At 36.4% G+C, this 24,989-nt stretch overlaps 2 protein-coding genes across 4 annotated transcripts in view; one reads left to right on the top strand and one right to left on the bottom strand.

The window, feature by feature from the left end:
- Positions 1-24,565, bottom strand: part of stops (SOCS domain-containing protein stops) — a 59,415-nt gene extending 34,850 nt beyond the window's left edge. Inside the window, exons 1-7 of one of the 2 annotated variants that reach the window (XM_067761159.1) lie at positions 24,105-24,565; positions 23,907-24,039; positions 23,755-23,843; positions 20,138-20,237; positions 5,365-5,474; positions 4,945-5,048; positions 1,472-1,567 (exon numbers count right to left, since the gene is read on the bottom strand). In XM_067761159.1, coding sequence (XP_067617260.1) covers positions 1,472-1,567; positions 4,945-5,048; positions 5,365-5,474; positions 20,138-20,237; positions 23,755-23,843; positions 23,907-24,036 — 629 coding nt within the window. In that variant the 5' untranslated portion in view covers positions 24,037-24,039; positions 24,105-24,565. The other variant, XM_067761158.1, reaches the window with a different exon arrangement.
- Gycbeta100B (guanylate cyclase soluble subunit beta-1-like) overlaps positions 1-24,989 on the top strand; it is a 522,131-nt gene that overhangs the window by 443,613 nt on the left and 53,529 nt on the right. The window lies entirely within an intron of this gene.

The raw sequence follows: 24,989 nt of genomic DNA, 5'->3' as shown, positions 1-24,989 counted from the left end.
TCGTCCACCAGACCAAAGCCCCGTATAGAAGGATTGGTCTAACCACAGCAGTGTAGAGCCGCAGGGTAATATCCGACGATAGTCCCCATCTTCGTGCAACAGCTCCCCTACAGCTGTACAGTGCCACCGTTGCTTTCCTCACACGCTCTTGAGCGTTTTCCCTCCACGATAGTTTCCTATCCAATATTACTCCTAGTATTTGGCAGAGTCCCTCAACGTCAGAGTCGTGCCCGCTAGCACCGGCAGCTTCAACACAGGAATCTTATATTTCCTAGTGAACAGAACCAGTTCAGTTTTGGGTGAATTGACCGATAGACCTTTACTCCTGGTCCAGTCCTCCACCAGTCTCAGCTTAGTTTGCATTAGAACGCATAGTGTCTGCGGAAACTTCCCGCTAACTAACAGTGCGAGGTCATCTGCATATGCGATTACCTTGCTGCATCCGTCCTTCTCAAGAAGAACCAAGAGCTCATTAAGTGTGGACGCCCATAGAAGTGGATAGAGTACCCCCCTGCGGGGTGTCTCTCCGTTTATGTTTGACCAACGTTGAACGAGCCAGGTCGGCATGAACCTTTCTTCGCAACAGTAAAAGATGAACAAGTTTCACTAGTCCCAAATCGGCCCCCTAGCCGATTAGTGCATCAGTTATCGCAGAGGGCGTAACGTTGTTTACAGCTCCCTCAATGTCGAGAAAAGCTATGAATGTGAAGTCCTTGAACGCCAAGGATATCTCGTCCTAGGATACAACTGCATGCAAGGCCGTTTCCGTGGACTTTCCTTTCATATACGCATGCTGGGATGTAGATAACTTTCCCTCCAAGGACTCCCCTAATGTGGAGTTCATTAGCCTCTCGAGTGTCTTCAGTGGAAGGATGTCAGACATATCGGTTTGAAGTCTGTACCTTACAGCAGGATAATTTCACCGCAATATCTTAAAGAAAGTTTTATGAGAAGTTAATATTGACCAAAAATAGATTGGCATAAAAATGGAACATTTTGGATGGTATCCACGTCCAATTAGTTTGCCGATTATGAGTCTCAAGTTTTCTTACTTTAGAGAAATATGCAACTTTGTAAGTCTAATGGCGTAGGATTTTCAAATAATCATAAACATTTTGAAGCCTCGTATTTCTATCCATACCTTTCTTCCTTGCCGGATAATATGCAAATCCTGTTTCCTTTTTGATTTCTCCCAAGCAAATTGCTACGTCTACCGTCGATTCATCGAGTTATAAACCCCCGTTTTCCAACTCATCGGGCTGGCCGTTTTGTTATCCTCTATCTATTTATTACCGGAAAAACAGAAAAGATGTATGGTCCGACCTGAGCGAACCATCCTAAATGATGTAGAATTGTCTAATAGGTTACAGCTAAGTATATAATGTTTCACTTCACCCGAACTTTCACTTTCTTAGTAGTTTTTTGCATCCATATTACATTTTGTAGCACTTCGTACATTCCACTTACTTACCGTAACAAAATTAGCAGCAGGTCAGGCGCACTCGCTTGTAAGGCAACACGTAAAGGTGATGAGCGTCCACATGATTCGATAGGAACGTCAATGAATCTGAAAAATTATCAAGAACAAAGGCATTTGTATGTAAAAGATTCAATATTCAAGTATGATGGAAATATTGTACAAAAAATGCATATTTGCTAGGAATATTTAGGAATATATAAATTGCAAATGAGTAATTATTTCGAAGTCAATTCAGACTTTGCAAGCTCCTTGAGGTATGCAAAGAGTTTTTCTTTCGTTTTGAAATTTTAATTAATGACTATGGCCATAGAAGGTACTGTGAATGAAGCTATATTATCCGCGAGGATTGTGTACATAAAAATTTAAAGAGAGTCGTATTGGGTTGGGGTAAAATGCATAGTCATTTTAAAGAGAAGAGGACTAAGCTAATAGAAGTAAAAATTACATAGCTCTTCCCTAGAGTTCTCAATTTCGTGCAAAACTTAAAAACAAAAATAAACTTAATTCCATTTTCCACTGGGAAAGTCTTATTTGTAGTACGGGAAGATTAATTAAAGCTATTAAATTCCAAGCACGAAATTTAAGAAAAACTTTTTGATAACTATATTAAATATTGTATGCTGAGAGCGCAAGTACTTACAGTACATTTTCGTGCCTTGATATACATATGTGTGTATGTACGCATGCATACATACACAGTCTACAAATTAGCCTTCTTCGGGGAATGCTGCGCTCCGTACACAGGAATAGAGCAGCAGATAACTAGGGAGAGTCTAGGAAAGGGATAATAAACGGATGTGGGACGGAAGGATAAGGTGGCGATAAACTGTAGGAATAAGGTTTCAGAGTAATAGAATGAGAAGAAGATAGAAAGGGGCGGTAGATTTAAAAAGTGGGCCGGGCCACGATATGCCATGTGAAGTTTCAATTTGCCATAGCTTAAAATATATTCAGTTCAGATTAATGATATTTAGGTATCTTTTAGATTTTGTTGGATAAGCAGACCGTACCACGCGCGTCCTTGGGATAGAGAATAGGAATAATAAAAGAAATAGGAATAGGGATAAGAATAGGAAAAGGAATAGGAATCGGAGTCAGAATAGGAATGGGGATAGGAATGTGTATAGGAATCTGAATACGAATAGGAATGGGAATAGGAATAGGAATAGGAATAGGAATTGGAACAGGAATAAGAATAGAAGTAGGAAAAGGAATAGCAATAGGAATAGAAATAAGAATAGGAAAAGAAATAAGAATAATAATGGGAATGGGAATAAAAATTGGAATACGAATATGAACAAGAATAGGAATAGGAATATGAGGAATATGAATAAGAATGGGAATAGTATTAGTAATAGGAATACGAATATTAATATTAATAAGAATGGGAATGGGAATAGGAATAGGAATAAGAAAAGGAATAGGAATAGCAATAGGAATAGAAAATATAATAGAAGTAGGAAAAGGAATAGTAATAGGAATAGGAAAAGGAATATGAATAGGAATAGGAAAAGGAATAGGAATAGGAATGGGGAATATCAATAGGAATAGGAATAGGAATAGAAATAGGAATACGAATAGGTATAGGAATAGGAATACGAATAGGAATAGGAGTAGGGATAGGAATAGGAATAGGAATATGAATAGGAATGGAAGAGGAATAGGAATAGGAATAGGAACAGGAATAGGAATAGGAATAGGAAAAGAATAGGAGTAGGAATAGGAATAGAAATAGGAATAGGAATAGGAACAGAAATAGTAATAGGAATAGGAATAGGTATAGGAATAGGAATAGCAATAGGAATAGGAATAGGAATAGGAATAGGAATAGGAATAGGAATTGGAATATGAATAGGAATTGGAATAGGAATAGTAATGGTAATAGGAATAGGAATAGGAATACGAATATTAGTAAGAATGGGAATGGGAATAGGAATAGGAATAAGAAAAGGAATAGGAATAGCAATAGGAATAGAAAATATAATAGAAGCAGGAAAAGGAATAGTAATAGGAAAAGGAATAGGAATAGGAATAGGAATAGGAATAGGAACAGGAATAGGAATAGGAATAGGAATAGGAATGGGGAATATGAATAGGAATACGAATAGGAATAGGAATAGGAATAGAAATAGGAATACGAATAGGTATAGGAATAGGAATAGGTATAGGAGTAGGGATAGGAATAGGAATAGGAGTAGGAATAGGAATAGGAATAGGAATAGGAACAGGAATTGGAATATGAATAGGAATGGAATAGGAATGGGAATAGAAATAAGAATAGGAATAGGAATAGGAATAGGAATAGGTATAGGAATAGGAATAGGAATAGAAATTGGAATATGAATAGGAATAGGAATAGGAACAGGAATAGAAATAGGAATAGGAATAGAAATAAGAACAGGAATAGGAATAGGAACAGAAATAGGAATAGGAATAGAAATAGGTATAGAAGTAGGAATAGGAATAGGAATAGGAATAGGAATAGGAATAGGAATAGGAATAGGAATAGGAATAGAAATAGGAATAGGAATAGGAACAGAAATAGTAATAGGAATAGGAATAGGTATAGGAATATTAATAGGCATAGCAATAGGAATAGGAATAGGAATAGGAATTGAATTGGAATAGGAATAGGAATAGGAATAGAAATAAGAATAGGAACAGAAATAGGAATAGGAATAGGAATAGGAATAGATATAGGAATAGGAATAGGAATAGCAATAGGAATAGGAATAGGAATAGGAAATGGAATAGGAATAGGAATAGGAATAGGAAATGGAATAGGAATAGGAATATGAATAAGAATGGGAATAGTAATACTAATAGGAATAGGAATAGGAATAAGAAAAGGAATAGCAATTGGAATAGAAAAGAGAATAGAAGTAGGAAAAGGAATAGGAATAGGAATATGAAGGGGACTAGGAATAGGAAAAATTGGAATTGAATGGAGGAAAAGGAAGGAGTAGGGAAGAGGCAAATATGAATACCGCAGATCACAATTAGTTGAAGGGCTTAGAATATCCCCGAACAAGGCTTTCCTATCATAATTGTTAACTACACACTATATTACCACAACCACCACACTGTCACTACCAACCTCACTTCTACACCATTTCCACTCCTGCTTTAAGGCCTCTAAAAAGATTACAGCATGTGGAGCGTAGTTAAGCTTTCTAAATGTAAATAAGTAAATTTTCGGGTGGCAAATTGTCGCCCATATTCTTCTTCCCTTTTAACTTTGCTTCTTACTTCCACTTGCTCTGCCGCTCCCAATATAGAAAATCACAATCATATTTGAGGTGCAGCGAAACTTTTTCTCTTGTCCGACATTTTTTGGAGTTATTACAGCAAATCTTATTAATACAATATGAGTGGTCGGTTCCGATATCGCAAACACTAGACCTACCCTAGTGTACACTCACACATAAAACCTTACAAGAAGAAGTATGCAAATTTTCACTCACTTTATCATACGATCCTGCTCGTAACGTGCAATCCACACTGGCATTTGCATGCTAAGCGATGTGGCGTGATGCAGAAAATAAACCATAGCTCGCGTGTTCTCATCCTGAATTTGTGCATAGCCATAGCCGAAGGAAACGTGTAAAAGAAATGAAAAAAGATTTGTTCAAATGAAAAAAATTTAAAAATAATCTTTAAGCTAAAAAGCTAACAGTCTTAGAATGGAAACCACAAAATATTAAGAAAAGATATGAAAACGCACAGCAAAAGGGCATTTCAAAAACAAAAAAATCAAAGGTAGAAGGTAAATAAAAGAGTACAAAGAACAAAAACAAAAGTTGAGCAAGTAAAATTAAGTAATATAAATTTTGGTAAGTGTGCTTGCAAACAAAAAGTTTAAAATACAATTTAATCCGCTTTACCTGATCACGAAAGTCACTACGCCAACCGGCTATAAAATGTGGTGCGTGAGGCCCAAACAAAGCTCCCAAAAAGATGCGCTCAAAAGTTTTCTCGCATGAATAAATTTCCTCTGAAAATAAAGAGAAATACAACAACTAAGATTAGGAGTTATATCTAATGGGTCTTCCTTTGTTACAATTAGCTGTTATAAATATATATAATTAATCCTCTGGTAAAATTTTTAATCAATGTTAATATTAATTTATTTAATAATTTTGGAAAAACTTAAACAACGTGACATCAGGACGGACAAGGCGACAGCTGTTTCCTTGTAAATCTCTTCAAAGCCTTTTCTCCCGGGAGTGGGATTCGAACCCGCACTCCTACGATAGTGGAAATGGTTACAAACGCATTCAGCTACGTCATGCCTTAGTTGTTGTAAAGTTTTTCCCAATTGCTTTCTTTTGCATATATTAATCTTCTACACATCACATAATTCGTATGTAGTTATGTGTTGAAGTTATGCATGTTTGTAAGGCGGTTTCAAAGAAACTTAGTATTGTTGCTATTTTTGTTCTATTTATAGAACTACAACGAATTAACCAAATGTTGTCTGTTATGTATGAGTTAATCGGGGACTGCCCGTATTGCTTTTTTTTAAATGTATGAAAACATGCTTTGAAATAAATGTTTTCATACATTTAAAAAAAGCAGTACGGGCAATCCCCGATTAACTCGTTAATATGAATGTTTAAAACCAACAGCTAGCTTACTTATAATTAGTACTAAACGAAGAATAAGCCAGTGCATTTGTTCTTCTATTTTAGACATGTGTATGTCGATATGTAAATTTTCCGACTTCGTTCAAAAATGCACTAATTTTATACTGGTTCATTATGGACAAGTTCAACTTTGGTAAGCGAAAAATTATTTTAAGGCCCCCGTACCATTTAAAACGGTATTTTCAGGACGTCCCACTACCATTCCCACACCCTCTCTTATTCTTGTTCCCACTCCTACTCCCCCTATCCCACTTACTACCACATCCACTCTTACTTCCATTAGTAATCCAATTCCCACTCCAACTTCCACTCCCAGGCTTACTCCTGTTACCACTACCACTCCTACTTCTACTCATACCCTCATACTCACTACCACTCTTTATCGCAAACCCCGTTATCCCTTTTTCCACTCTTACTTTGAAACATTGTATTACTCAACCAAATTTCTAAGGGCGGTGATCTGGCATAAATCCTTCCAAAGATATGGAGTAATAAAATTCTCTTTATTAGAGAGGTACCACGCCCCTTCATCTAACAAAATACGGTAATCAGAACTGCGCAATACGTCGAATCATAATGGATACCTATGGTAAGAAATTATTTTAACGCAATCTCTTTGTCGACTCTAAAGTGGCTTCACGAAATGTAGATTTATTTCTTCTTCAGAAAGGGCCTCTTCAAGCAATTTGGAACCAAGCAAGGTTTCATAAGGCACTATATTTTATCGGTATAACGGTTTTCCCCTGTTGAAGGCATCGATGAGTTGGTGAGTTCTATACATTTCCTCAGACAGCTTTAGTGCCAAACACCCATTGCGCAATGCCGTCAGCAACTGCACGATAAATCTACATACCACAGCTAACTTCTCAAGAATCACGCTAATATGGGCTCCTGGTCACAGCAACATTAAGGGCAAAGGGATATCGCAAAAGGAGAGGTTTTATTGTACGCCTCGAATTTGGAAGATACCCGACGACATATGTGGCCGAATCAAGAAAGTAAGAGAACTATGGAGTTGCTTGATAAAAATTGAAACTTGTCGAACATCTCTTCCAATTTGCGTCGTGCTCCTTTTTAATTGTTCCAACAAATTCGCTGAACGCGACCTATATTTTGTATGCCGACCCCGAACGGCAGCTGAAATATACACTCAGAACGTTTGCCAAACGACTTCCGAGGGACAACCCCTCCTATAAAACTTGTTTTTAATTGCAAAAATTTCTTTTAAAACTGTTAACTTGTTTTGGACTTGAAACTTGCCCGAGACTTGACCACTGGCGCTTTGATGAACCCAGGATGGCGGACGACGGACTTGCTAAAAAGGTTAAGAATTATTTCCACAGTCAACAAACACTGGCCTGCGGGCTGCGATAAAGAGAATCCTTGTCAACAATACACACAAGAGCTGCGGTGAAGAAATTGCAAATAAAAAGTCCATATTTTCACGTCGGAGACTCCAGCTCTAGCGCAGTTAGGCTTGAAATTATAGGCAGTTAGATACTCTTGGAAATCGCGGAAGTTTGAAAATGTTCCTAAAAAGTTTTCAGAAGGTTTTTCGACTGAACGAATAGGGTTGAACAGATTATCGAGTAGTCTTATAGAAATCACGAATAATTGGTTATAATAATAATTTAGCCCTTCCAGTGTTTTTCTGCGTTAAAGTTATATCTGTTACATATTTACACTTATATACATATGCACTTAAACTTTATTTGTACTGCTAAGTGTGTAGCTTTATCTAAAGTTTTGAAATTGTTGCGCATAAGATTAATACGGACGAATTTCAGCATGCATCATACTCTGTTGCAACAGAAATATTTTTCTCCATTTTAGCGCTACACTATTTTCCACTTCTATAACCGAAAAGGGTGTGTGTCCTCTATTCATCGCATGTAATTCAGGTATATGTCATATGCTATGACAACCAGAGGTACGTGTCTCCGCAATCCGTTTTGTAGCGAGTTATTTACCACCAGCGCGTGTCTTCAATAATTGCCGCTAAAGGGGTCTCCTAAACATTATCTAAGTGATCATAAACGTTTTTTTTTACCCGCAAATGTAGATGTATATACATGCAAATAAAATAATTTAAAAAAATAAATTTAATTTAAACGATTTTATTGAAAACAATACTTACATTAAGTAATAATAACATTAGAAGCTAGAAAATAATTAGGTAGATCCTAGGTACAAGTCGTCGCACCCCTCACTAATATATGGCGTTGATCAGACAATTAAATAAAGGTGTTGGACGCGCAAAATTTCTATTGATAGTCATAAGTAAGACCAACTAAACCATGATAAGGTTATGATACGCCTCTCATTTGTAGAAATTTCACGCGCCCAAAGCTTTAGTTCAATTGTTTGATCAACGCCCTAGCTTTTGGTATTATTATTAATTAATGTAAGTATTGTATTCAATAAACCCGTTGAAATAAACATTTTTTTTTCTTGTTTTTAGTTCTTATTTAATTGCCTATTATTTCTCTTATTACAAGGACTCTTTCCTGACGATTTGTTACAATCTAAGTCCTTAATACATAATGCATCCAAAGACTTTACTTGACTCGGCGCCACGTATGCTTGCCCCTCGTCGAACTCCAAAGTATTTTGATGTCAGTTCCAAATATGAGCCCAGTCGGACATCATAGGTCGCTTTCTATTCATGTATGTATTATGTGTTCCAACCGGCCGGCCTGTCAAGTCAAGCTAAATAAAACCGTTTAAAAAACACAGCTAATAATATAAATGGTTATTTTATATAAGTTCACTAGAGATATACATACATATAAAAACAAGGTTTTCAGCACCATTTGGTTTTTAGTAAATGAACTTTCAAGTCGCCTTTTAACTGTTGGCATTTTATGGCATACTATTAAAAATGAATTTAGCCAACCCTTGCTAAAACGTGCCTGCCTAACTTTTTATTAAATTAAAAAAAAAAAAAAAATTAAGCGCGATAACCTCCGAAGAGATCTAAGGCCGAGCTTCTCTTCCAATTTGTGTCGTGCTCCTCTTGATTTTCCCTACAAATCGGCCGGACGGGACCTACATGTTTTATGCCGACTCCGAAGGGCATCTGCAAGGCAGATGAGTTTTCACTGAGAGCTTTTCGTGACAGAAATACACCCGGAGCGCTTGCCAAACACTGCCGAGGGGCGACCCCGCTTAGATAAATTTTCTTCTAATTGAAAAACCTTATTTCTAAAATTTTGATGTTGCTTTGCCCGGGGTGTGAACCCAGGGCATACGGTGTGATAGGCGGAGCACGCTACCATCTCACCACGGTGGCCGCCATTAAATTACTGTAAACTTATTTATTTCCCATAAACCGGGAACATAACACCTGCTACTGTGATACCAACTGACACAAACAGTTTTCTGCTGCGAACATCCCTTAGATACGCTCTAAATTCACACATATTATTTACACTCGTTTCAATGAATTAATTAAAATCACTTAATACCCCTAAATCTAATATGCTTAGATGAATAACACAAACATTCATACATATGAAAATATTTATCCACATTCAACACGCCATCGTCATCGTTGTTGTTGTCATCATGCGTGTATAGCTCATTTTAATTTGCTTGTTACTCATACGCCTAGTCGGCATAAATTAAATTGTAGCTCGAGTAGAAATTGTTGGTCAACTATCGCACATATGTATATATATATATATATATGTACGTATGTACGCATGTAGGCATGTGTCAGGAAATATGCATCACTTTGGCAATTTAATTTGCACGCAACGCCAAAATTTTTGCCAATTCAATAACCGTCTACCATCCATTCTACAGTTGCGTGCCATACACATTCTCGCTTTTTGAATAAATATGAAATGGCACAAAATGTATAAACCAATACTTCGTATGCATTGAAAGCTTAGCAAAAATGTGACCCTTTACACATCCATTCATGCATACATATGTTTGTATGAGTTTGTGTAAGTGTAAGCATGCAATCACTTTTAGGGCATTTGCACAAGCCAACTGAAAGCATTAGAAGTACACACAAATGTACATACATCTCAATATGAAAGCAGCGCATATACACTTGTGTGCTTATTTAAATTGGGCGCAACACACACACATTGAACCGGATGTGCATAAATTCCCAAATAACCAATTCATAGTGGCAGTGGACAGTGCTCGAACTTGAAAAATTTATTAAATGCTCGATAATATTAAAGTCCTTCGTCGTTGCAATCTCAAATTCATTGCCGATTGTGTTGTTTTTGTAGCAATAAAGTCCACTCCCCGAAGGTTTTGGGGTGTACTATCGATGTTGGTGGTCCTTTGCCGGATATAGATCTGGCACGTTCCGGTAAAAAGCACCATTAAAGTACAAGTCGGAACATCTCGGAAACGATTTGATATGGCTACATTGAACATTCTAGGCTATCCTCCTCTCCACCCCCTTGTTCCATAGAGCCTCGGCTGCTAAAAAACAGGATTCGCCATAAGTAGGTGAGGTTGACAGTTCGGTTGGAGAAACTATAAATCATTTGGGTATTTAGTAGCCCCTTACGACAGGCATATATGCCGCGGGTATATTATAAACCTCCTCACTCTCTGTATAAGGGTTATTTCTGACAACAATTGTGACGAATTTGATAACTTTTATATTTTGTTTTTCCGGTTCGTTTCACTGATTTTTTTAAATATAAAACAAAAAATAATGTAAGGCGCGATAACGTCCGAAGAGATCTTAGGCCGAGCTTCTCTTCCAATCTGAGTCGTGCTCCTATTTCTTTTTTCCTACAAATTGGTGGGATGGGACCTATTTGTTTTATGCCGACTCTGAACGGCATCTGCAAGGCAGGTGAGTCTTCACTGAGAGATTTTCATGGCAGAAATACACTCGGATTGCTTGCCAAACACTCCCGAGGGGCGACCCCGCTTAGAGAGATTTTCCTCTAATTGAAAAAACTTGTTTTTAAAGTTTTTGAAGGCGTTTTTCTCAGGTGTTAACCAGGTATCTTCGGTGTGGTGGGCGGAGCACGCTACTATCACACTACGGCGGCCGCCGTGTATGAAAATATTGGGCAACAACTCGAGGATGATTGTTAGCAGACGGGAATATAATACCCTACTAAAGCTAATTATACGTTTCATAAAAATGAAATGGTATTTTAAGTTTGGCCCTTATTTCAAAACTGTAAGTCCTTAAAGGAGAAGAGATATACCTATAAATTAGTATACATAAATGATCAGAATGACGAACTGAGTGGTTTAGTCATGTCCGTCCGTCTGTCTGTCTGTTTGAAAGCAAACTTACTTACTTACTTAATTGGCGCTTATCTGTTTAAACGGTTATTCTCGTCCAACAAGTCGCCAGTCGCTTCTTCTCGCTGCCAACTGGCGCCAATTGGTCACACCAAGTGAGTCTAAATCGTTTTCCACCTGGTCCTTCCAACGTACTGGGTGCCGCTCATCCTCTGATTCCATCGGCAGGTTACGATAGAAACACTTTCTTGGCCGGAGTGTCATCTTTCATTCGTATAACACGACCTAGCCAGCGCAGCCGCTGCGTTTTAATTCGATGGACTATACTGAAATCTGCGTATAGCCCGTACAGCTCATCGTTAAATCTTCTTCGGTACTCGCCATCGCCAACGCGTAAAAGTCCATAAACCTTTCGAAGAACTTTTCAATCGAAAACTCCCAGAGCGGCTCATTTGTCATGTTATCATGCTCCATGCTTCTGCACCATATAGCAGGGCGGGTACGATAAGTGACTTGTAGAGTATAATTTTCGTTTGCCGAGTGAGGACTTTACTTTTCAATTGCCTACCTAGTCCAAAGCGGCATTTATTGGCATTCGAATCAAACTAAAGTCTCGCTTTTTGAGATATCTTGGTGAAATTCGGTTAGCGGGTTTTATTTTGTGCCAAATAATCATTTATCGGAACCGACCGGATCGGGCGACTGTAGCATTTAGTCAAAGGTGATACTTGATAAAATCGAAAAGTTGTCGATATAGTATCGCAAAGCTATTGATGATTTGTCGGAAACCTATCGATATGTTATAAAAAGCGTTAGGTTTTTCAATCGGAAAACTAACGATTTACTATAGAAAAGTGATCGTTTATTAATTGAAAAAATATAAATTATGTTATTAAAAAGTTATCGATTTGTTATCGAAAAGATATCGAAAAGTAATCTTTTTTATCGAAGTTTTGCCACTTTCTTATCGGCTTGGTATCGATTTATTATCAAAAATTATCTACTTGATATTGAAAATGTATCGAATCCCTCGTGAAGTGTTACCAGTTTATTCGCGGTGTGTTATCGACGAATCATCAGCGGATAGCGATAAAACTTCAATATAAAATCGACGACGCATCTGAAACCCCTCGAAAACAGGCCGATAAGAACCCAATAAGAAGCCGAAAAGCCGATTATGAAACAATAGTTTGTAGGTAACCGGTGTTACCGATAAGAAGCCGACGAAGACCAAAATTATTTTTGCAAGTAAAGTTAGCTCTGTTGAGATTTAACTTCAACCCCTGGGCGAGTTGTAGTCAACTTTGAAAGATTGGTTTTCTAGACTTGCATATGTATGTTTAAAATTTCACGAGTAATTTGTACTCACGACTTTTTTTCTCGCTACACGCTGCGAGATTCAATACATCACCTATTTTTGTCAATACACCGATTCAAATGCATTTTTTGGTTTTTTTTTTGGAAAAGCTTCTCATGACGCAAATATGCTCGGAGGGCTTGCTAAGCAAACTTTATATGGTTGAAGGTACTTAGGCATTATTTACTTCAGATGCTCAGCTTATTTCGGTCATCTTCGGGGATAGTTCGTGTTATGAAGTTTATTTTGTCATAAGCTCATACATCTACTGGATATTTCGGGGCCATAAGCTAATATTTTTGAAAAATCTAAAAAAAATTCAGAAATATTTATTATCATTTTTAATACCAAATACAGCGAAACAATAATATTTTCTTTAATAGCTTCCAAAAAATACATACAATAATATGGACAAAAGTCCGGACACTGATAGCGAAACTCATAAGGAAATCACAAGCCGGTCAAAAATTCTGCCTAACTGACATGCATTTTTTTTCATGTCACAACCAATATTTCCTTTGTTTTTTAATATTCCGAGACTTGTTTTGTTTTGTTTGGAATATGTGTGATCATATCAGGGGTAGACATTTTAAAAGGTTTCCAAGTTTTTCTTATTTCAACAAAATTTTGTTTGGAAACCAGGAAAGAGAGTTAGAGAGTTACTATATGACCTCCCTTTAGCATTGAAGATCGTCTGCAATGATTTTCGAAGTCATGTCAAAGCAGATTACATATGCCATTTTGAAGTTACAAAGAAGCCTTTGTAAAAACTTTAGAATTGCATTGATGCAAACGGGAGAAGCAGTCAGTCGTGTGATTTTGTTAAGCATTCTGATTGGTTGAGTTTATCGCTGTTCTGATATAGCTGAACGATATCTGTATCATTTTTAAAGGGTTTTATTTAGCTTGACTCTGTGTAGCGGCTGGCCGATCGGCCTTTGTTTAGGAATTTTTTAATTAACATTTAAGTAACTTCCCGATAATCTACAAGCTTGAAACTTGCATTTAGTTCAGAACCCGATGACAATGGAATAATAAGAAAAAACTCCGATAGGTGGCGCATGAATTGAAATATTTAAAAAAATCGTATTTGTGGTCCGATTTGGTTCATATTTTGAACACATAATACATACATGAATAGAAATAGACCTACAAAAAAATCGCCGCTAGGTGGCGCAAGTATCAAGATATTCAATAAAATCGTATTTGTGGTCCGATTTGGTTCATCTTTGGAACAAATATTACACACAGTCCGGTAGAAGTGACATCAAAATACTTTGGAGTTCGAGTAGGGGCAAGCATACGTGGCGCTGAGTCGAGTAAAGTCTTTTGAAGGATTATGTATTGAGGACTTAGATTGTAACAAATTTGCCAGAAAGAGTCCTTGTAATAATGAGTCTCTAAATGAACTAAATAGAATGATAAATGATAGGCAATTAAATAAAGACTAACAACTTAAAAATAAAATAATCAAAAAAAAAAAAAATTTAGTTAAACAGTTTTATTGAAAACAATACTTAAATTAAATAATAATAATACTAAAATCTAGAAAATAATTTGGTAGGTCCTAGGTACTAGTCACCACACTCCTGTGTTGATCAGGAAATTAAATAAAAGCGTTGGGAGCGTGAAATTTCTAAAAATGTGAGGCGTAGCATAACTTATGGCTACCAATAGAAAATTTCTGAATGTGCAGAAAATTTCATAGTGTGCAAGTTTCAAGTAGATGAGAATTACCGTTAATTTTTGTAAAAAAATTTCCCCGAGGATGTTGCCCATACCTATATTATATCAACATTTATAAGCTTAATACCTAATAAAGCAAAGAAGACATTTACATTTTCATGAATATCTTTTAGTTTTTGTAGTAATCTCGCATCTAAAATTTAGTAGGTATTTTTTATATGTACATATATTGAAACAGCTAATTGAATAGTTTTTCTTCTCTTAAAAATACGATTACTTTCTTATGTGCAGAATATATGCGTTGTAAATACTCCCTATAGTTATAGTCATGCATTCTACCATTTTCGTTCCTTACATTTTATAATAATCAAAAAACCGTTTTGATAAGTTTTATAAATAAATACATACATGGATTTGATCTCAATAACTGTATTTTATTTGTAGTAGGTACATATCGATTGTTGGTTGCACACAGATCCCAAGTGACGAATTTAAAATTTTGTATACTATCACAACTTAGTATTAAACGTTTCAACCACTTGAACCAAACCGGTTCGGCGGTTCAGAGGTATCCACGAAGCCGTCCACGAAGCGGTTTAACACTTCGAATTTCGAGGCGGTTTGCAACCCTGATTTTTTCAGTAAGAAAAACATGCTTCTAAGCGGAGGGGCACCTCACAACTTTTTCGCAAACACTTCGAGTGCTTTTCTGGCATAAAAGGCTTCACAGCGAAAGTTCATATGCCTTGCAGACGGCGTTCGGAGTCGGCAAAAAATATGTAGGTCTCGTCCTGCAAATTTGTAAGAACAAATTTAAAAGAGCTGCACTAAAATTCGAGTGGAAGCTCGACCTTAATCTCCTCGTAGGTATATTGCGGTATGTTTTTCTAAGCGGGGTCGCCCTCCGGAAGTGATTGACAAACACTCCGACTGTATTTTTCCATGAAAAGCTTCTCAAAGAAAATTCATCAGCCTTGCAGATGCGGTTCGGAGTGATCAAAATAAATATCACATGAACGTTATCCACATAATCACACTACAAAGAGTACATCTAAATCTCTCACATATCATTGCTCTCCCCTTCCTCTGCATTTATAATGACCAGTTTATGAATTTCAAAGTACTCGTGTGCTGGTGTTGATGCTGTTGACCAGAATCTTCTCTCTGTACAAGACGTCACACTATCCTTGTTTGAGCTTCTCAAAATTTGTTTATGGTTCGTTCTCACATCAGTGATTAAAGCATTCAATTGAAAGTGTTCTTGCGATCGTTTGTTTCCCTCGATTTGTCCTCTCGCTATGGTAATTGATTAACTATAATTCTGCAGTAATTTCTAATACTCGTGTTTTTAGTCGCAAGCGCAGATGCAAGTATGTGCGCTGAAATTGTCACGTTGCTGAACCAGTGATGAGAACGTTGTAAATGGTTGAGTGCGGTATTACATCTTCTTTTTTTTTGCAACTTAAAAATGTTTCAGGAAACTTTTCAGAATGATTTGGGAATTGTTTTCGAGGCTAATTCGGGACTATTTTCTGGACCATTTCAAAGACTACAGGACACTTTCAGTATATTTTCTAAATTCTTAGGGATCTCCATTCAAAAAAGCTTAAGGCTAAGGTCGTGACTATTTCGTTATCGCTGCGTAAATATTTAACAGTTCCAGAAATATTTTGGAATAATTTTTGGCTCGTATTAACGACCATTTCGGAATATTTTGTAGAGAATTTATAGGGCGTTTTGAGATTAATTCGGAGCTATTCCAGAATCATTTGGGAATTATTTTCAAAATCATTTCTCGATTGTGTCTGAAGGGTTTTCAGAGACGGTACTAGATCATAGCGAGGTGTTTAAGGAATCGTTTTCGGGATTATTTCGGCATTAATTAGGCAAATTTAGATTTCGGAATACTTGTTTTGTAATTAATTTTGAAGAGTTAATTAGCGCGCCTTACATATTTTTTTTTTTATTTATTTGGATTATGCTATTCCCAACAATGGAACCCGAAATCCAGATCAATAAAGAAAAAATAACAATTGATTTTGAGTGCAAACAAACTTGTGATTTGAACGCACAATATGGGTGACTCTTGGTCGTGCGGACCACAAAACACATTCTAATAGTGGGTTCATTATCACAAGTTCAAGTATGGACATTTTTGGGTCAATTTCCTCAACAGGGTCAATTTTCACATACAGCTTTTATAATTATAAAAATTTTCGATTTGGAAAATAGATGGCTTGAAAAATATCTGTACCTACCAATATGCCCACCTTATCTTCCAATTTACGTGTTGCTACTTTTTAATTTTCCAATATATTGGCTGGATATGATCGACTCCGAACGGCAGCTGCAAGGCAAATGAATTTTCTCTGAGAAACTTTTCATGGCAAAAATAAATTTTGAGTGTAGACAAAGCACTGCCGAAGAGCGACACCGCTTAGAAATTTTTTTCAGGCCTTGGACTCAGGAACTTCGGTGTAGTAAGCGGAGTACGCTACCACTGCTTCCGCCACGACATGCATGCTTTCTTGTACTTTCATTAATTTTGGCCTCCAAGATGACAATATTTATACAGTTAAGAACAAATTGGGACTAAAGTGCAAGACCCAAAAACTGCAGAAATGAGGAATATAATGACGATTTTCTAAGCTCTGGAGTGGGATTGTTTTCCTTTTTTTTTGTACACCTATATGATATTTTCTAATTCGTGCAAAAACTCGACAAGGTAGACGATGAATGTTTGTCGTCCATCAAATAGCTTTCCAGGCTAAGAAATTGTAAAAAAAAACAAAAGCAATATCCGTATACGGTCATCTGTCCATTTAGTCATTCATCTATTCTCGCCATTAAGTCTCGGTCAAATCAATATGGAATATTTAGAAGATAGTTTTTTTTTCAATAAAAAAAAAATTTGCCAATTTTCGAAAGCGCCACTCGGCTGTGTGAAAAATACATCCGCCTTGCAGTAGTGCTCTTTGAAAGAAAACTCAGCTCAATTCTCCTCGGAGCTATAAACCGCCTTGTATTTATACTCAGCTGAGCAGAGCTCACAGAGTATATTAACTTTGTTCGCATAACGGTAATCCGTAACGGCATAAACTAATCGAGATAGATATAGACTTCTATATATCAAAATGATCTGGGCGAAAAAAGGAATTTATTTAGCCATGTCCGTCCGTCCGTCCGTCCGTCTGTCCGTCCGCCCGTAAACACGATAACTTGAGTAAATTTTGAGGTATCTTGATGAAATTTGGTACGTATGTTCCTGGCCGATCATCTCAGATCGCTATTTAAAATGAACGAAATCGGACTACAACCACGCCCACTTTTTCGATATCGAAAGTTTCGAAAAACCGAAAAAGTGCGATAATTCATTCCCAAAGAAGGATAAAGCGATGAAACTTGGTAGGTGCGTTGACCTTATGACGGAAAATAGACAAATGGTAAAATTTTTGACAACGGGTGTGGCACCGCCCACTTTTAAAAGAAGGAAATTTAAAAGTTTTGCAAGTTGTAATTTGGCAGTCGTTGAAGATATCATGATGAAATGTGGCAGGCACATTACTCCTATTACTGTATGTGTGCCAAATAAAAATTAGCAAAATCAGATGAAGAACACGCCACACAATTTTAACAAAATATTTGATATCTTTAAAGCATATAAGTAAGTAAATTATGTGAACATTCAATTCCAGTAATGATATGGTGCAACAAAATACAAATATAAAAGAAAATTTCAAAATGGGCGTGGCTCCGCCCTTTTTCATTTAATTCGTCTAGAATAGTTTTAAGGCCATAAGTCGAACTAAAATTTACCAATCCTTGTGAAATTTGGTAGGAGCATAGATTCTATGACGATAATTGTTTCCCGTGAAAAGGGGCGAAATTGGTTGAAGCTACGCTCAGTTTTTATACACAGTCGGCCGTCTGTCCTTCCGCTCGGCCCTTAACACGATAACTTGAGCAAAAATTGATATATCTTTACTGAGCTCAGTTCACGTATTTATCTGAACTCACTTTGTATTGGTATAAAAAATGACCGAAATCCGACTATGACCACGCCCACTTTTTCGATACCGAAAATTACGAAAAATGAAAAAAATTCCATAATTCTATACCAAATATGAAAAAAGAGATGAAACATGGTAATTGGATTGGTTTATTGACGCAAAATATAACTTTAGAAAAAACTTTGGAAAATGGGTGTGACACCTACCATATTGAGTAGAAGAATATTAAAAAGTTCTGGAGGTCGAAATCAAAAGCCCTTGGAATCTTGGCAGGAATACTGTTCATGGTATTAAAAAAAATAAATTAGCGATACCCGACAGATGATGTTCGGGGTCACCCTGATCCACATTTCGGTCGATATCTCGAAAACGCCTTGACATATACAACTAAGGGCCACTCCCTTTTAAAACCCTCATTAATACCTTTAATTTGATATCCATATCGTACAAACACATTCTAGAGTCACCCCTGGTCCACCTTTATAGCGACATCCCGAAATGGCGTCCACCTATAGAACTATGGCGCACTCCCTTTTATAATACTCTTTAATACAAACACATTTCATTTTGCTAAATGGTGATTTTCCCTTATTTTGTCTCCAAAGCTCTCAGCTGAGTATGTAATGTTCGGTTACACCCGAACTTAGCCTTTCTTACTTGTTTTTATTTCTGGGCAATAGATTTTGTTTAATTAATGATACATGTGCTGATGCTTGTTTAGCGTTGCCAATAACATATTTATCAGTTAATAATAACTTATGTAACCTCTTTGACAAATAGATAAGTTTTTCTACTTGGCTGTCGTTAGGCGTCTACGGTTAATTAGCTTCAATTAATCGCAATGTCATCACACTTATCACACATTAAAGTACATAACAACAAAGTGAACCTGAGTTCCATTTACATGTTTATCTTTACGTGGGCTTTACTTATGTGGACGTGCTTAGAAAGTTGCTAAATATTAGAGATAAGGGCAAAATAAAAGCATTTGTTATGAGAAAACACTGAGCGTATCCGAAATAGCATACAATTCATATGTTCTTTTTCTCTGCTACGTTCTTGCCTTCTTAGTTAAAAGCTTTCTAACACAGATTTTCTAATGTCTAATGCCATACAAATGTGCAAACATTACTTTGCCAACTCACATTTAATTCGCCAAACATTCAGTTCTGTAGTGGGCTAATATCTGTCGGTGCCTTAATGGATGTAAAAGGTTACGCAAAGAAGCTACGTTAAATGTAATCGGTAAAACGGATGCATAATACTATGTGTGTCTCAAACGTATTTCATATTTAAAAAATTAAATGCAATATTCATGTAGGTATTCACGTATGGAAAAGGCATCTACGATCTCGGATCCACCTACGACGAAACCAGCTAAGAATGAGTTCTAAAGGTCTGCAGTGGGGCAGTTGCTATTCCGTTAAAAGTATCAAATAAAAACACTGCGAAGGAAAAACCTTAAACTTTGTTGGTACAAAGCAATTTACCTGCTCTGCATCTGATTAACACCTGTTGGGAAGTAGTCAATAAACCTTGAGTTAGAAACTGTCGCTTTGAGTGATACTCTATATTTTCTGCTGGGTACTTTTTGTACATACTAATGTTACATAAAATTTTCTTAGTTTGTAGTGTAAACTTTTTACATATAACATACATACGTCAATAAGCATAAACATTATAATCGTTACTTGTTACGGAACCAACAAAGCATTTCACTTACCCAACAAATAAACGACAACATCAGAATCTCGCACACCCCAATCCCAGCAAGTGCGAAGTGCGATATAGAGAATATTATGGTATTTGCCCATTAGGCAAACCTGAAAGAAATTTGAGATGAACATTAGAGTGAGTGAAATATTTACATATATATGTATATCATAAGGCTTGTAGATAAATATTTGAAAAGGGATGCGTAGAGTGTTCATATCATGCTTGTCATACGTTTGATTTAATTGGGGTCTTATTTTTACAACTACAACAACATTAACACCAAAGTTTAACACCAAAGTTTACTACGAGCGTACTTTTTTTTTCTTTTGTTAGTAGTAAGGTGGACAGAAAAGGGTGTGAGGACTGGAAATAGTTTATTTTCAACTCTCCTTGGAATAGGGGCTTTTATCTCTTTAAATCTTCAAAAAGACATGCAAGGCGCGATAACGATTAAGGCTGAGCTACGTCGTGCTCCTTTTAATTTTCTCTACAAATTGACCGGGCGGACTCCGAACGGCATCTACCAGGCAAATGAATTTTCACTAAGAACCTTTTCATGACAGACATTCATTCGTAGTGTTTGCAAATCACTTCCGAGGAGCGAACCCGATTAGAAAGCTTTTTTGGAAATTTTAATTTTTTTGGCTTAATTTTGTCTTCACAAATATGCGGAAAAATTCATAAAATATCTTCGAGCGAATACATGAATATGATTTAAATGACGTTGATGGCTTTAGTGTTGTTATTGTTGTAGTGATAAACACTTTTCCCGAAGGTTTTGAGGTAACCAGAGCCTCGGCTGCTAATTAAGCAGGATTCGCTGCTGGTAGGTGGAGTTGACAAACGGGTTGGATAAGCTATAAATTGTGCTGGCAACCCCTTCAATCATATAGGTATTTCAGTCGCCTCTTACGACAGCATATCTGCCGCAGGGATATTTAAGCCTACTTAGGGGTTGATGGCTTTAATGGGTTTTGTTAATAAACGTGTAAGTATGTGACGACGAAATCGAAAAGAAATTAGTTTCAAAAATTCACACATAAATATTTATTCAAATACATAAGTAGGTATTGGAGGTAGTGTTGACCCCCATTTGACCGAATCAAAATGTGCATTTGTTATGTGGTGAATGTGCGTTTTAACGTTTGGTTCACAGCGAACAAACGCACAATCTGAACCTTTGACAATGGATGTCGTAAAATAGTTTCAATATACATCAATCTTTAGCGCCTTTATTTCATGCATAAATGAATATTTATGTATATATTAGGGTGGGTCAAATTTATTGTTGAAAAGGCACATCCAGTTTCTGAAACTATGGGCCATCCTGGGTAATATTGCCCTTTAGACCATAGGTCTGAAATGAATTTCGAGCATCCTTAATTTTGTTAAAAAGTATTTTTTTTAGAAATTTTTATTATTATTTTTGTTAGAAAATATTTTGGGTTATATAAAAATTGAATTTGCAATATGGAAAAGTAAAATATTCGTCGCTATATGGCGCGTTTCTACTATTTTTCTCATTTTATCGCTCCTTTTTGGAGAAAATCGAATAATTTGTTGCAAAAATCGACGAATATTTTTTTTCCATATTGCAAATTCAATTTTTAAATAGCCCAAATATTTTCTAACAAAAATAGTAATAAAAATTTCTAAAAAAAATACTTTCTAACAAAATTAGGGAGGCTCGAAATACATTTCAGACGTACGGTCCCATGGGCAATATTACTCAGTATGACCCATAGCTGCAGAAACTGGATGTGCACCTGAATTCTTTTTTTCCCCATAAGATTTGACCAGCCCTGTTGGTTTCAAGTGCAAAATTAGGAAACGTTGGTATCGTCTTTTGAAGTGCTTCCCATTAAGCTCGAAAGTTGAAGCTTGGATTAGCTAGGTAGCAAACGAAGTATGGTATTTTACATATAGTTCCTCATCCGATAAAAAAAAAAAAACAGCATATAAGAGAAAATCGCGATATCGTCGACGACGAGGTCATAACTGATTACTACACTTTTCACTCAAAACTAATTTTCATTGGAGGCAGTTCCTGCATATGATGGGGAAAGGAAGTGTGTTTATTGCAAAGAATCGCTTAAAATTACCAAAAATAAAACCAGCTAACTCAAAAAAAAATTATAAAAAAGCTCTGAGCTCCATACATTTTTAAGTGACGTTCACATTCGATTGAGTCTTTTTGTTCAATTGTAAAATTGGATTGGATGGAATTAGTAGCAAAGTTCAGAACAAGCTGGCAAGACAATAAAAGGGAAGAAATTATGCAGTTGGTACACTATCGAAACATGTGAAATATTCTTGAGAAATTGTGGAAGTTTTATATTCCATATAAATGCCGGATTGGCATGGTTTTGACGTAGTGCACCGGCCTGCCATACTGAAGATCTTAGGTTCAATTACCAGGAAGGATCATGCCAAAATACATAAGAAAAAGAATTTACAAAGGGTAGATGGCATTGCTAAATCAACTCAGGGAGGAAGGGTTGTCAAAACAAAACTTTTTGTACCTATTACGTTAAGCTTAACAGCAGTCGGACAGTTCGCAATCTATGAAGTGTTTAAGTGAACATAGCCTTCATATATTCTAACAGACTTTTATATGAAACTAGCAGACCCGGTAGACGTTGCTCTACCTTAGCTGTGCTCTATCTGCATAACTAAACATAAGCAGCTCTTACCTCTTACTTTCCCTTATCCTCTCGTCCCCTTTTCCTTATCAATTTTTTCACTCTTCCCTCTACCTCTCTCTTTCCTTGCGTCTCTTTCTAGCTCTCCGTTTTTTTCTCTCACTTCTTTTCCACTCCATCTATATATAACTCCCTATTTTCCTCTAACTCTATCTCTCTCTCCTTAATTCTTCTCTCTAGTTATTCTTGTTCTTCTGCATCCCTTTCTCCCAGCCCCAGTCTCACCCCAAGTCCCAGTTCCAGTTGGTGTCTATTCTCCATTTCCCGAAAAAAGTGCATAAATATTATTCTAGGCAAAGGGCTACCTACATATATGCCCGATTTCAGTTAAATTGAACCAAGAACAGAATTTGTTCGAAAAGACAACAAAATTTATATATATTAATATCACAACTGGGAAAGAATGATATTGGTACACTCAAAAGCGTTTTGGGCCATTTTTTGGTACGAGAAAAATTATGTAAGCGGCAGGACTGATTGCGTAGGAAAAATTTAAATTTATATCGCTTCTTAGCATATACCAAATAGAGAAATGTTGCATATACGAAACGGTTGTAACAGCAGGTATAAAAATAGCCCAAGCAGCAGGAATAACAACAGTCAAATTAGTTATATTTAGATTTTATTTTGCTATAAATGAACACTTAGCCCAACTAAATAAAGGAAAGGAAAAATTTTTGAAATCGGTCAAACCATTTTTGAGTATTAGCTAAAATATTTTTCAATTGAGGATTTAAAAAAAATGTATATATATGTATATATTTGTACTATTTTCCAACCTCATGCAATGTGAATAGCCACTTAGAAATGTACCTTCGCAGATAATTTTGTTTTTACAATCCCCCACTTACAAGTAAGTCTTAGATTAATTGCCTTCAATCCTACCCTTATATAAATATTCTTTCATTCCTTTTCTACTCACATCGCCATTTCCACCCTTTTTCTCACGATGATAACGCACTGCAGCCAAAACAGCAATCTTAGCAACTTCCTCAGTATGCATATCCTGTCCTACAAAAACAAAATAAAACAAATGTGACAATTTTTAACAATAAAATGCCAATTAATTCTCACCATCACTACAACCACCAATAACGGCATTCAAATGATCCAAAACGTCACGTCTCGAGGCACGATCCTGAAGGCCACTGCGCGTAATTTTATCGAAAGTATTTTCAAAGAAGCAATCAAATATAAATTCCATTTTCTTGATAAACAAAAAAACCAAATTCAAAATAGAAATATTTATTCCTTAGTGAGCAGCAAACTTGCCAGAGCTGTTTGTGTGCAACTGACTACTCTTGTAGCGGATATGCTAAATGAAAAAATAATCTTGAACTGTTATGTCCACACACACACATATACACCCTAATACAAGTCTTGTAGAAGGGAAGCCATAAAAACAGTTATGTGCTAGCTTTTGTTTTCTAAATATTTGTTTGCGCGTAATTCAATTAGCGGACATTGAACTAACCAACCGAAAAGCTAAACGACCGCTAATTTATAGTGAAGAGCAGCAGCTGGTTTATGAAATTTCAACAAATTGGACAGTTGTTGTATTTTAAATCTTTATTCGATTTATAATTCATTATAGATACGTTTATTACGCCAAATATTTGTATAGCCATTTAAGTTTCAATGAAAATCCAAACATCTTATGGCCGAAGCGTGCTTACGAAAGCTTCAAAATAATGTGAATATAGCGCTTGAGTTTGCTCATACCCACGCACCCACAAACACACACATACACACAAAACTAAGTTATTTATGTGCTTGTACTATATATTATCCAGTAAGAATGATGACTGCTTAGTATGTGCAAATTACGTTCTTTAGCGTCTTTGTTATCTCCGTATTTTATGCTTTTATTTATTTCCTAGAAAAAAAGCAAAAACATTTCATTGTCATGTAGCTCGCTGGCTGTCTTACGACACTGATTCTAGCGCTGACACTGAAACGTGCACACACCTGACCCTCCCCAAAATAACGAATACTTACACAAATTCAACCAGCGGGCTGTTGGCGGTAAATGAAAGCACATTTTCAGGCGCAGTAGCAGATGCGAGCTTTTACTTTTTTTTTTTATGTTTTATTGAGAGGAAGCTTGAACGGAAGAGTGTGACAACGTGCTCATATAAGTGCGATAAAAGTCTCAAA

Source organism: Eurosta solidaginis, chromosome 1 (genome assembly GCF_040869045.1).
Source record: "Eurosta solidaginis isolate ZX-2024a chromosome 1, ASM4086904v1, whole genome shotgun sequence".
NCBI classification, from domain to species: domain Eukaryota; kingdom Metazoa; phylum Arthropoda; class Insecta; order Diptera; family Tephritidae; genus Eurosta; species Eurosta solidaginis.
The sequence above is the reverse complement of the archived record's forward strand: the minus strand, read 5'-3'. Positions and strand labels throughout refer to the sequence as shown.